The sequence below is a fragment of the Anas platyrhynchos genome, chromosome 30, assembly GCF_047663525.1.
Source record: "Anas platyrhynchos isolate ZD024472 breed Pekin duck chromosome 30, IASCAAS_PekinDuck_T2T, whole genome shotgun sequence".
Taxonomy (NCBI): Eukaryota; Metazoa; Chordata; class Aves; order Anseriformes; family Anatidae; genus Anas; species Anas platyrhynchos.
The window spans coordinates 5,041,353-5,055,168 of NC_092616.1; the positions used below are offsets into that span (position 1 = coordinate 5,041,353).

Sequence of the window (13,816 nt, forward strand, 5' to 3'; positions counted from 1 at the left end):
GTTAACAACAAAACCAACAACAAAAACTGTGTCAGTGTACAGCCAGTTGAATGAGGAACAGAGGTGGGAATGGGTGCAAAGGAGCTGTAACAACAACCTGCAGAATACAGTGTAGAAGTCTGGTGTAAGGAAAAGTGATGCAAGTCCCAGGTGGCTGATGCGAGAAGTGGTGGGGATGGAGAGCTGAGCAGCAAAGCTGACCACACAGTCTAGAACATCAAGGAACTGTTTTCTACCTCTCCAGACCTCCTTAGGAGGTAGATTGGATCCATTACAAATAAAGAATGATGCTATCCGTTCTTCTGAAAACTCTAAACTAATGGAAAATAATCTTAAATTAGGAAAATGCACCTAGAAATCTGGTAATTGAATACTTTCTCTATAAACTGCATTCTTGAAACCTCACTAATTAACTGTGTAAGTCTGAAAGACTGGATGAAAATGGCTGAATGGTAATGAGCCCCATGGTGCATTTGGTGCTGTGTCCATGAACTTCAAGTAGTGAGAGGAGAATGATGTAACTGCGGGAGAAGTTAAAGTCAGAAGGAAACTTTGAAGTGTCTGGGAGTATTAATGGGCCCCAGTGAGGGTCATTACTGACAAAGCCTCCCCATGGACTTGTTAGAGCACACAATTAGAGGCCATGATTGCAGGTAGGCAAAGGCACTGGGCAGGAGACTCTGATGCTGAGTAAAGGCCTTGGTTTGTTTGGTGAAGCAGAAAGGCCAAGCCCTGTCCCCCAGCCCCTGGGCAGGGAGGTCCTGTCCCTCACCCATGGCTCAGGGCTCTTCCTGGGGCAGTGGGATGTGGGGTGTGTGATGCTGTGTGAAGGACAACGCTATGACACCTGCTGGCCTCCCCACTGGGTTGCAAGGAGGCAACAAGGCCCCGTTGTCATGAGCACAGCATGTGTCCTCGTGAGCCTCAGTAGCAGAGACAACTGCCATAGCCAGGGGAACAAAGACCTTAGTGCTGCTGGGGCCTTGCAGCCTTGTCAGTGCTCTTGGTATTCTCCACCGCAGGCTGTCCTGCACTATCCTATCCCTGCCCCCAAATCGCCCTTCAAGCAGGTGTCCTAACCCATCAGCCTTCTGGTACACTGTGAGCTGATCAGACAGATGAAACCTTACCAGCATCTTCCAATCCACATACCTGCTGCTGGCCTTCCAGCTTCTCAGGGAGATGTGACCAAGCTGTGTGCCTGTTGCTGTCCCACCGTATAATTAGGCAGAAGGGACTTGAAAACCCATACCCAAAGCCTCTTCCTGCATGGGGTCTATCAGGCTCTGTTGTAGTTAGATTCCAGGGGCTGAAGCTGATTGGTTCAGTTTAGCAAAGAGCAGACTATATGTATATATATAATTACATTTATATATATATATATATGTATAAATTAAGCAAGCTTTATTATGAGCTATTTGCATACATACAGACCCCAGGGTGATGACACTGGTACCGATGAGCATGGTGGTTTCCCCAGTCAATGATGTACTAGAGGAAGGAGTCAGTAGGCGTACTGCTTGAATGGTTGTCCCCATTGAGGCAACGTTGTCCTTGATAGTGCATCACATCTCTCTCCTCTGGTGGAGTACTCATTTTATCCCCTCCTATCCGGTAGCTGTTCTGACATGTGGGGCCAACACATGTTACAACGGCCATCATGCTCCTCCTTGGTGTTGTATAAGCACGACTACAAATGCACATGTGCACCATTTGGGTTGGGGTTGAACTGGCTCCGTGAAAGTTGTTACTTCATCCATCATTATCTTCCCCTGCTGCCCTCTGGCCAGCTTTTCCAGCTGCAAGTGTCATGAGTACAAGCTAAGCCATAAACTTTTTCTAGCCTTGCCACAGTCTCACCAGCATTGTCTCAAATCTTAGTTAGTTCTGCATTTTTCTTTCTCTTTACCCCTGCGTACATACTCAGCAACTTACACGCCTCCCCGCAAGGACAAGCTTTTCCCCTACAGACCAAACAACACAATCATAGTCATAAGATCACTATGCTTTTACACTGTCTCTCAGACAGAGGGCATCTCACAATCAGTCTGCCAAGCAGGTGCCTTCTGCTGCCTTATCAGGGATGCTGGCAGGTGTGAGCTGAAAAGCGCAGATGTTAGCCAGGAGGCAAGGGCTAACACATCAGTTGCTTCAGGAAGAATTCACCTCATAGGCCCTGTCCCCAGCCATGTTACTACCGCTGGCCTCTCAGCTCCAGAGGCTGAGGTGACCAGAGGCTTCCAACTGCATTTGAAGTTTCTGAGGCACAACAGTCCTTATACTAACATGCCCACCCAGCACCCTCTTTGTGGGACACAACCTGACCTAATAAATAGGAAACTTTTAAAGTTAAACTTATCGAGTAAATTTTCTACAACTTGTTATAAATGAGGTTACAACTCAATCTGAATTTAGTAGTATTTATAAAAGGCAAGTAAACAGCGCTGGGTGTGTGGAAAGTCTGCGCTCCACCAACATGCACACACAACTGTGGGATTTTCTATATAAAGAATGTTGCATTTACGTATTCATAAGAAACCCAAGTACGTCTATACATATGTATGACCTATCCCTGCTTTGTATTATAATTAGCATTTCCATAAACTCCTCCTTTTTGTGCCTGCACAGCATCTCTTGGTGGTGGTCGTTGAGGGTTGTGGGGATGAAGGCTAATGATTTTTTTTCATCACCACTAGTAACCTTTTGTTCCAGTGCAGGCTCCATGGTTTCCCTGATCTCGTTCAAACCACAGGAGTGGCTTCAGCCAGCTCCTTTTCTTCTGTGTAGGTTCTGTCCTCCTTATCTTCAAACCAGAAGGCTCCCGAAAATACCAAAATATGATTGATATTAACTTATGCGAGACCATCTTTTCCTGCGTCTCGTTAACTCTTAAAACTACACTAAAACTTAACTCTTAAAACTACACTACAGTTTACTCTGTGTTTTCCATTGTTCTATACCAATCATCTAATTGACACGAATTACTATGCCATGTATCACAAACTGCTTCAAATATACACTCTTCAGAGGATCTACTGTGTTCATAGTAACACATGATGTACATGTATCTCTACCTCTGCTCTCTCCTAATTCCAAGATTTAATAAAGACATTCAACAGTGTTGGCCCAAGTGCTGATCACTGAGGGATACTGCTAGGAACTGTCTGACAGGAGAACTTTGCACCACAGATGACACCTGGACCTGATTGTCCAGCATGCTTCCCACCCACAGCCTCATCCATTTGTTAAGTCCACATAGCACCAACCAGGCTAGAAGAAGTCTCTGGAAGACAATGTCAAAAGCCTTTCTAAAGTGCACGTAGACAGCATCCCTTTCTTTCCCCTCACCTATGGGTTCAGCAATCCCGTTTTTGTCCAAGTGCCTGGAGGTGGCTGTAGCTTGGTCCATCACCTTCTGAGGGACTGAGGTGAGGCTGACCAGCCTGAATTCTCCCCACCCTCCTCTGTCCTCTTCCAGAAGAAAGGTTTGATGTCATTCCAAGTCTCCAGAAAGCTCTCTGGTCCATCTGGCACATTTCCTGACAGTCCAAAAAGGCAGGGGAGGGTGATGCAAGAGACAGGGGCATTTGCAATGAACCTGTGTAGGGCAGGTGAGATGGATCTCATGGGGATGGTAGGGATTGTTCATGGCATCATACATGGAAGCATCAGGGCTTTTTGAGGCGTCCACATCTGAGCTGGCCTTCTGCACTTCTCATACTCAGAACTGTATTCAGAGACACAAGTCCTTCCCTTGCACACCCAAAGGCAGGGCATTGCAATGGTTGTGGTGTCTCTCTGGCTCCTTCTGCCTCTCCTAGAGCCTGGGAGGCATTTCAGCCCTGTGGTGCATTGCCCTTCTGGGTACTTGTTTGAGATACCCTATGGCATGAGGAATGGACACAGACTGAAGACATTAGTGCTCACTCAGGTTCCCCTCAGCACATTACAGAATCAGAGAATCATTAAAGTTGCAAAAGACCTCCAAGACCATCTGGTCCAACCACAGCAAAATCAAATGATCGGGAGTAGAGCAAAAGCAAAAGCAAAAAGCAGCCAATGAGAAGTGATCTTGCAGAAGTTGCGCCCTTATGTGCCCAAGTGGCATGGGCAGTGCTGGTTTCCCTCTCTAATGTGGAAAAGGCTGGGTCCCCTTCTCAAGAGAGAATTTTTGCCAGGAAGAAGTGCTTTTCTGTGACTCCTCTTTCTGCACAGCAGAATGACAAAAAGACAAACATTTCATCAAAGCTTTTCATGAAGGCCCTGCTGCAGACAGGAAGCCTCACCGTGAGCTCTGGAGGGAACCCAGAAGACTGTAACTAGCACCAGGAAGATCCAGCAAGCTCAAAATATCTTCTCTAGAGTAGAAAATGTTTGAAATCATGAATTGGAAAGAATTCATGTCTGTGAGTGAAGGAGAAAGACATATGTTATGTCAACATGGCAGTGCTGAAGGCCCTTACAAAATCAGAGATGATGAAGTTTCATTTTGGCATTTGTGCCTTGGCATAGGAGGTGGGGAATGCCCAGTGCTGGGGCATGTGTGCTCAGCTGTACCCTGTGAGTTGACCTTGCTCTCTTCCCCTCTGTCACTCTCCACACTTGGATGGACACATGAAACATCCACAATCCTGGAGGATGCATGAACCTCCTGGAGTGATGTCCCTTTATTGCAGGGGACAGTGAAATACATGAGATGCAGGGAGAGAGCAGAGTGTGTGTAGCAGTGAGTGTGTATGAACGTAAATGATTCCATAATTCTATAGAGAGCATGGTCAATGGGGCATAGGGCACCCTCAGCAGGTTGCTGAGGACACAAAACTGGGAGAAGTGGTTGATAGAGAAGAAGGGTGTTCTTCCATCCAGATAGACCTCAGCATGCTGGGGAACCGGAACCTCAGGAATTTTAACAAAGGGAAAAGGAAGTCCTTCCCATAGTGAGAAATAAGTCCTGCACCAGTACAGGCTGGGGAGGGACTGATGAAGAGACAAGGACCTTGGGGTACTGGTAGACAGCAAGCTGACCATGAGCCAGCAGGCTGCCCTTGTGTCAAGGGTGGCCAACAGCCTCCTGGACTGCATTAGACAGAGCATTGCCAGCAGGTCAAAGGAGGCGGTCCTTCCACTCTGCTCAGCACTGGTAATGCCATTTTTGCAGTCCTATGTCTGTTGCTGGGCTTCAAAGTACAAGAAGGACATGGGTTGAGAGAGCTGGTACTATTCAGCTTGGAGAAGAGACCGTTCCGAGGGTGTTCTTGTCAATGTCTGACAAAAGGACAGGATAAGGGAACCAGGATGTTCTCAGGGCAGCTGAGCAGCAGGACAAGAGGCAATGGCCACTAACTGACCCTAAGAAAACTTCTCTTTACTGTAGGTGACTGACGAACGTTGCCCAGAGGGATACTGCAGCTTCCATCCTTGGGGATGTTCTAAACACTGCTGGACCCTGTCCTGGCCAACCTGCTCCAGCTGGCCATGCTTGAGTAGGAAGCGCTTGAACTAGACAGTCTCCATAGGCCTTTTCCAACCCTCATTATTTTGTGATTCTGTAATGCCCAACAGTGTTTCTGAGAAATTTTCTGTGGTACCCTCATCCTCGATGAGTCCTGCAGCCCATGGATCAGAGCTGCATTTTGAGGATGAACATGGTCACTAGGTAGTGCTGAGGACAGGGCCGGACAGGGATTACAAAAGCCAGCAACGTCACAACACACAGAAGTGCCCATTACCCCTGGCTCCACTGTCCAGCCCCTTCCCCTGACAAGACTTAGTGTCACAAAGGACCTCTGGAGCTCTCTCGCACCATGGTCTGCTCTGAGCAGGGATAACTTAACTAAGAGATCGGATTGGTCAGTACTTTCTCCTGACCAAGTGTTAATTCACATTCATGGTGATTTATTTTCTCCTTAAAACCATTATAAATTTCTTTCTGCCTTCTTCAAGCCTAATTTTTTTAAGTGTTGCTGGGATTGAGTTAACATTCTTAGAGCAGCTTAAATAGTGCTGTTCTTTCCATTTCTTCAAGGGCAAGAAGGACCAATGAGACTTACAGGCTGGTCAGCCTCACCTTCTTCCCTATGAAGATAACAGAGCAGCTCATCCTGTCAACCATTTACAGGCAAAGAAAGGACATGAAAGTCATCAGCAGTAGTAAGCTGGATTCACCAAAGGGAAGTCATGCTTGAACAACTTGCAAAGGGAAGTCATGCTTGAACAACTTGAAAACGTTCTATGATAAAATGACTGATACCTCAAGCATTCTGTGAAATTGTGTGATCTTGGACTAAGGCTCCTGTGAAAGCTTCTCCTATCTGTTCATGCAACAACAAGCCAATTGGGATCTTGGGCTGAGGGTCCCATGTGCACAGTGATGGTCAACAGTTTCCCAAGCTAATAGAGTATCCACATTTTTGTCTATCAGAAAATTTCCAACCCAGGTCAGCTCCTGTCTGATCTCTCCCCATTCCTCTTCTGATCAGGCCTGGTGCTCCTGGCCTCCTCCAAGTGCTCCTCACAGGACCCTGAGTGCTGCTCCATAGAGAGAGGGGACCGTGATGCCCAAGGTGCTGCAGTTACTTTGTACTGGCTAAGATGGTCAAAGTAGGAAACACCCACAAGTGCACAAGAGTCCAGTCCTCATTCTGCAACACACCTCCCTGTGATCCCCACCCCTGAACCTATGGAAAACGAAGCACAGCCAAGGCAATGGAGACTGCAATTCCTGAAGCTAATTCCTGCTTTCATAAGGAAAAAGAGACCAGCCTTCGGTTCCTGCAGTGAGGAGGCACCCTTTTATTAGAGATGCTCCTCAGGAAGACAGAAATAACACCTTGATGACAACTGTACAGAAGGTCTTTGGGTTAGCAGGCACAGCAGGTTCATGCCTTTGGAGATGAGGGGTGGATAAATACATTTGTGTATTAACATGATCGTCAGACTTTAAAAGAAAAAATGCACAGACCTTCCCTGGGGTAAAAGAAGGAAAAACCTGTCAGGAAACATGGGCATCTTCCTGCTCCTGACTGTGAACCCATTGAATCAGTTTCCTGAGGGCATATTTGAGTTCCTGGTTCCTCATGCTATAGATGAGGGGGTTCACTGCTGGAGGAATCACTGAGTACAGAACTGCCACCAGCAGATCTAGAGGTGGAGAGGAGGTGGAGGAGGGCTTCAGGTAGGAAAACATACTGGTGCTGATAACCATAAAGACCACGGCCAAGTGAGGGAGGCACGTGGAAAAGGCTCTGTGCTGTCCCTGCTCAGAGGGCATCTGCAACACAATAGTGAAGATTTTAATGTAAGACAGGATAATGAAAACAAAACACCCCAGAGCAAGGACAAAACTGCTGGCAAACACCCCAACTTCCCGGAGATAGAAATCTGAGCAGGACAGTTTGAAGATCTGTGGGATTTCACAGAAGAATTGGTCCAGAGCATTGCCTTGGCAGAGGGGCAGGGAAAATGTATTGGCAGTGTGCAGGACAGCGTTGAGAAAGCCACTGCCCCAGGCAGCTGCTGCCATCTGGGCACAAGCTCTGCTGCCCAGGAGGGTCCCGTAGTGAAGGGGCTTGCAGATGGCAACATAGCGGTCGTAGGACATGACAGTGAGAAGAAAATATTCTGCTGAGATGAAAAATAGAAAGAGAAAGACCTGTGCAACACACCCATCATAGGAAATGGCCTTGGTGTCCCAGAGGGAATTGGCCATGGCTTTGGGGACAGTGGTGGAGATGCAGCCCAGGTCAAGGAGGGCGAGGTTGAGGAGGAAGAAGTACATGGGGGTGTGGAGGCGGTGGTTGAAGGCTATGGTGGTGAGGATGAGGCCGTTGCCCAGGAGGGCAGCCAGGTAGATGCCCAGGAAAAGCGCGAAGTGCAGGAGCTGCAGCTCCCGTGTGTCTGCGAATGCCAGCAGGAGGAACTCGGTGATGGAGCTGCTGTTGGACATCTGATGCCTCTGGACATGGGTCCTGTTCATGGAAGGAATTACAAGTGAAAAGTCAAACATGTACAACACCTATTGCATATCTTGTAGGAAGTGCCCTCCACACCACATCTGTTGCCTTCAGGGGGCAGTGGCGACCTGGTTCAGGAACGGCACGGCGACCAGCCCCAGGCCGCTTGGTCCATCGGCTCACAGACACCAATGTGGTGGATGGCAAATCACGTTTATTGTCGAGTCACATGGGCTTATATACCCGAGGCCCATAGCGTCACTTCCGCTTGCTTACATCACAGGCCACACGCTACTGTCCATCAAGGGAGGGGCTCCACTTTTCCGTACAGCACAACATCTTCCGGCCGCCAGACCCTAACTACCCACAACATCAAAGACATACTACCTCCTGCTCAGTTCTGGAAGAAATTTGTAGTGCTCCTTGGCCAGAACTCTGACTGAGCTCTGTTGGCTAAGGCTCGGTCTGTCAGCAGGAGTCTGTGAGCAGAGCCCTTGGGCACTGGGGGTATCAGTTCTGCTCTGCTTCCAGAAGGCATATATGAACTGGGTGCAACCTCAGATGCCCACTGTCCAGGGACATCCTCCTCATTGCAGATCTGGAGGAGTAGGTCAAATAATCCCTCAAGAAACAACATAATTGATGTTGTTGCTGGCTGTAAGCTGAGGTATCTAAAAGGTCTTTGTAAAGTGCGTCACTGAGCTGTACATCTTTTACAGAGGAATGTTCTTGGAGCCTCAGTCTCTTACAAACACTATAATTTCATTACTAACCCCATGGCTCCCCAGCAGGGCATGAAAAAGTTAACTGATACTCAGGACAGCTCTTATCCTGGAAGTAACCCCTACCTTGAATGTTACCTTGACTAATCTAGTACAAAGATATCTGAATTCTCCCTCAGCACAAGGGAATCCAGAGCTCATGACCAAGTTCCCCTAAAATTATGGAGGGAGATCAGTTTTGTAGGGGGAAAAGAGAGCAAGGGGTTACTGCGGAGAAGGCATCTAAAGTGCAGGGATGGGAGGGAAGTACACAAATCCCCCCTGCCATAGAGTTTCTTAGAGCTTCTTGGGTTTCCTTCTTCGTGCTCATGGCTCTGCTGCCTGCAGCTGGGTCTCTGTCCCCACACCTCCTGCCTGCAGCTCACAGTCCCATCCCAACCGCTGGGTGCTCAGCTCTGCCCTGCAGACACCTCCTGGCAGCAGGGCTCTGCCCAGGGGCAGGTCACTCTGTGCAGGTCCTACAGCCCAGGGCACACAGACCCTGCTGACACTGTGCAAGGGGTGGTAGAGCTTTCCATGGGCTGAGGGGAAGGAAAGGGACTGGTTATGGTCCTTTTAAGCCTCTTGTGAAGGCTTAGGTGTTACAACCTCTATTCTGAAATAATAACCTCTATTTCTATTCCCAGTGAGCCAAAGAAGAGAAAATTGAAAGCAGAGAGTCTGGAAACCTAAGCCTGAAGCTGGAATTCCCCACCTTCTCTGTGTTCTTGCAAAGCCCCCTTCGATACAACCTGGTTGTGCTGTGGAGCTGTGAACAGGCTGCCCCAGGAAGCAGCCTCCCAGCAGCAGCAGCAACCTGCCCTGCCGGGGGGGCTCCTTCCACCCGCAGCTTCTCCCCGCAGCGCCCTGGGCAGCTCCCCGGGCAGGCTGAGTGCTGAGCCTGGCAGGCGGCAGAGGCCCTGCCCCGGCACACAGCCATTGGGGCACAGCAGGGACCTTGCTCTGCACCACAGCCCTGGACACCCCTGCCTGCACCCCCAGCTTCACAGCCTGCAGCCAGCCTGTGACAAGGGAGTTCTCGGGTCCTCGACGCTGACCCTGCAGCTTGGAAGCCCTGCTCTGGAGCATGTCCTTCTCTGTATTAAAGAAACACACAGTGTCTCCAGCCATTTCTGCTCTGGGACAATTGAGGTCTAGGACACCTCCAGGATATTCCAGTGCATTGCAATGCACTTAGACTTACCGTGTTAAGGGTTACAAACATTGCTTTTCCATTATACTTTCAGCTTTCTAACAATCCATACAGCCTGTAACAACTCTCCCTTTCCTCCTCTCCCCGTGACAGCTGCAGGCAGTGCCCCCAGCCGTGCTGCACTGTGCAGAGGAGCTGCTCCTGGGCAGAGCTGTCTCTCTGCAGCGCTGCCCGCTTGCCAGGAGCTCCCCTTGGGCCCAGGAGCCCGACCCAGCTCAGCAGCAGAGGCCCAGCCCAAGGCCTCCCTTGCTCTGTCCCCCACCAGACTCCCTACACATGGCCCTGGGGCTGCAGGGGAACCTGCTGGGAAACAGCCTGAAGGGATCCCTGGGCTTCCCTCCCTCCCCTGAGCACACACATTTCTCACCAGCAGTGTTGTTTCTCCTAGCAGAGGATGAATTAGCTGTAACAATAACTTCTTTATGCCCCAGTATCAGTTTGGACATGAAGTCATGGTGGGGGACATTTCTTCCTCCTTGTGGCCACTTCCAACCTTCCTGGATGCACCAGAAGGGACAAGAGAACACATATCCGGGCCTTCTTTCTGTCTGGGTCCTCCTGGGTATGTAGGCAGAGGGGATCCCACAGTCAGCATGCCCACCAGGTGCCTTCTGCTGGCCTAGCAGGGCCACTGGCAGATGTCAGCCCAAAAGTACAGATCCCAAGGAAAAGTCAAGGGTGACCTGTCAGCTACTTCAGGCAGAAGTGACCTCACAGTCCCTTTCTGTGACATATTCCTACTGCTGCCCTATCAACTGCAGGGACAGAAGTGACCTCACAGTCACTGCCACAGTCACATTGCTCCTGCTGGGGCAGGAGATCCTGAGGCAGAGCTGAGCTGATCAGAGCATTCCCACCCATCTCCTCTTTGTGGCCCACAAGCTGATCAGATCCATGGCCCCTCGCATTCATCTTTGAATGCCATGTGACTGCACAGCAACCTCACGGTTCCTGCCCTGACCCAAGGGGCCAGGCACCTCAAGTTAAGGGTTGGGAGAGGGGTTGAAGGAATGGAGAGGGGCACAGGAATAGGGGCTTTGGGTGTTAGGTGTTCGTGTATGGGATTAGGGACTAGAGCTCACCTTTCTGGGTTAAAGATTAAGCAAAGGTTTAGTGGGAGGGTTTGGTCTTTTGCTTGTGGTGGCAGGTCTGTGTTTTTTTAGGTATGGGCAAGTATTTTGGTTTAGGGTTTTGTTTAAGGCTGTCAGGAAATTGTGTAGAGTTAAGCAGAGCATTTTACTGCTAATATTAAGGGCAGGGATCAGGGTGATCAAGAGAGTAAAGGTAAGGACAATGGTCTATTGTCTGAGTTTGGGCTTCAGGGGATACTTTGAGGTCAGGCATTAGAGCAGTGGATTCCTGTCATGGTGTGGAGTAGCATTTAGGTTTAGGGAGTAATGTCACTGCTAGAAATAGGGAAAGGGTTTATGTGACTGTTTTTAGTTAATGTTACAGCAGAAACACTACCTGAACCTTCTTACATCTCTGAAACCATTACTTTTTGCTGGCCAAGCTCCTCTTCCCTCTCCCATATCTCACATCTCTCCTGGCCAGGCTTCCTCTGATTTCCCCATATCAGTCATCTCCTTAGGGGAAGTTTTCTGATGGCTTTCATGACCTCAGAGTCTCTGTCTCACCTCTGTTGGCTACTCCATTCCTGAGACAGACACAGCACCTAAGCCAGGATGGAAAAGGACACAAAGGTCTGTAGGAGCACCCTGCACAATGTGCCCAGCATCTCTGCACCACACTGAAATGGTGCTTCCTGCCTACAACTTTTGGATCTAGAATGGCTGCTATGGATCCAGGGTAACTTTTCCCAGGCCCTCATACATGCTTCGGTTTGTAACGGGCGTCTTGGAGGCAGCGGCAGTTTCTTTATAGAAAACTGAAAACAACCCTGAAGGATGACTTTAGGTAAAAGCTGAAACCTCGGACGTGAACACCCCTATTCGAGACCTCTTCCTCTATGGGGTTTACCAGGCCCTTGGGAAGATAGGCTCTCACAAACTACGTGCAAAGCAGGTGCCTTCTGCTTGCCTTTCAGGTGCATTCGCAGATGTGAGCCTAAAGGCACAGATCCCAGCCAGGAGTCAAGGGATGACCCGTTGGCTACTTCAGAAAGTAGTTAGCTCACAGCAGTTTAACAGCCATTCACTTCCTGCTGGACTTTGAGTTTCCGAGGCACCACTGTCCTCATAATACCTCACCTACATAACACCTCCTTTTTGTCCCAGGACCTGTCCAGGTAGACGTGAGCTGGTTGTGATCCTTCCGGCCCATGGCACTGCTGCTGGACTCCCAGCCTCTCTGACGCACAGGAGCCAGTTCCATGCCAGTCCTGGGAAGTGCCAGGGCAGGAGGGACCTTGCAGGCAGTGTCCAAGCCCTGTGCCTGTTGGTGGTCTCTCAACTCCTTGCACAAAGTGAAGATCACACTGGCGTCCAGAAGCCATGTGCCTGCAGCTGGCCTAGAATACACTCAGGGGAAGTACCCACCCAGCCCCATCTCGTGCCCATCCCGTGCCCATCCCCACCCCCAGCCCCAGCCCCAGATCCATCCCCAGCTGACGATGTTGCTTTTCAAAGCGAGGGGGTTGTGGTGCCTGGGGAACAGAGGCACTCTGCAGAACCAAGCTGGGCAGGCTGGGAGGCAGACCCAGCTCATTGGGTCTCTGCCATTGCCCCAGGGCTGCAAGAAATTACTCGCCAGACTCCTTTGCCGGGCTGCTGTATGCCCTGGAGCTGCAGAGCTGTCTCTGCCAGCTCACACCAGATTTACCACTTGAGCTCTGGTCAGTCCACCTGGAACAGCCTCACACTCTGTGATTGTCTCCCAGGCTCATATTGCCCCTGCAGATCACGTGGGCCCTCCTGGAGTCCATTCTGGGACTCCGCTTTCGCTACACCAAGCCCACGTGGAAAGCAGTAAAGCATGGAGCCTCTTTGGAGTTTCTTCCTTGGGCTTGTTCTAGACAGCAGCTTTGCAAGAAGGCCTCAGCCTTCAGGCAGTGCCCCGAGGAGATCCCCTCTTAGGCAGGAAGTGCTGCAGTGGAGGCCAGCTCTGCCACCGCTGTGCCCACCGCCTGTCCCTACCTGCAGTCCCAGCTCAGCCCCACAGCAGCACTGGCACCAAGCTACAGGAGCAGCCACGCCTGACCCCACCAGCAGGGCCCGGCAGGAGAGGGTGGCAGTGGCAAGAGAGCAGCTCTGCATGCACCAAGCACTGGTGCTCCCTGGCCATGCTGCTGGGATGGGACTCTTTTCCTCTGCACACAGGCACTGTCCCTGCAGAGCCAGACCGGGTCTCAGAGGAAGGACGCCAGACAAAGAAGGCAGTGCAGGCTCCTTTATTTTGTTTCAATTCACAGAGAGCCCGGCTCCTCATGTATAGAGTCTTTGAGCTACACTTGACAAGTAGACACTGAAATGGAAATGTCATGAACTATATTATTTTAATGGGCAAAATAAGCCAAATTAAAACTATGAAAAACCTCTAATAAAAATGCGTCCAAGCACACAAACAAACAAAAGGATATTGCCTACAGGAGTAGTAATTCACATTATGAGTCAGATGCAGAATCAGATTGGAAATATACCGTGTCTTAAACACATCCAGTCAGCAATTTCCACAGGGCAGTCTTGAGGTCCTTGTTCCTCATGCTGTAGATGAGGGGGTTCAGTGCTGGAGGCACCACCGAGTACAGAACTGTTACCACCAGGTCCAGGGATGGGGAGGAGATAGAGGGGTGCTTTAAGTAGGCAAATAAGGCAGTGCTGGTAGACAGAGAGACCACAGTCAGGTGAGGGAGGCACGTGGAAATGGCTCTGTGCCATCCCTGCTCAGAGTGCATCCTCAGTACAGCCCTGAAGATCTGCACGTAGGAAATA

General features: G+C 49.9%; 3 protein-coding genes across 3 annotated transcripts in view; 1 reads left to right on the forward strand and 2 right to left on the reverse strand.

Annotated features, from left to right (window-relative positions):
• Nucleotides 1-13,816, forward strand: part of LOC119712973 (uncharacterized) — a 672,213-nt gene that overhangs the window by 290,672 nt on the left and 367,725 nt on the right. The gene's annotated exons all lie outside the window — the stretch shown is intronic.
• Nucleotides 6,992-7,945, reverse strand: LOC139999794 (olfactory receptor 14A16-like). Its single transcript, XM_072029418.1, has one exon. It carries the CDS (start codon nt 7,943-7,945, stop codon nt 6,992-6,994), a length of 954 nt encoding a protein of 317 aa, XP_071885519.1.
• LOC139999915 (olfactory receptor 14A16-like) overlaps nt 13,531-13,816 on the reverse strand; it is a 28,193-nt gene continuing 27,907 nt past the window's right edge. Inside the window, exon 2 of the mRNA XM_072029562.1 lies at nt 13,531-13,675. Coding sequence (XP_071885663.1) covers nt 13,531-13,675 — 145 coding nt within the window. The remainder of the gene's footprint in view (nt 13,676-13,816) is intronic.

Excerpts from the sequence above, each read along its gene's own strand:
- LOC139999794 (XM_072029418.1), bottom strand. The coding sequence starts at position 7,945 with ATGTCCAACAGCAGCTCCATCACCGAGTTCCTCCTGCTGGCATTCGCA.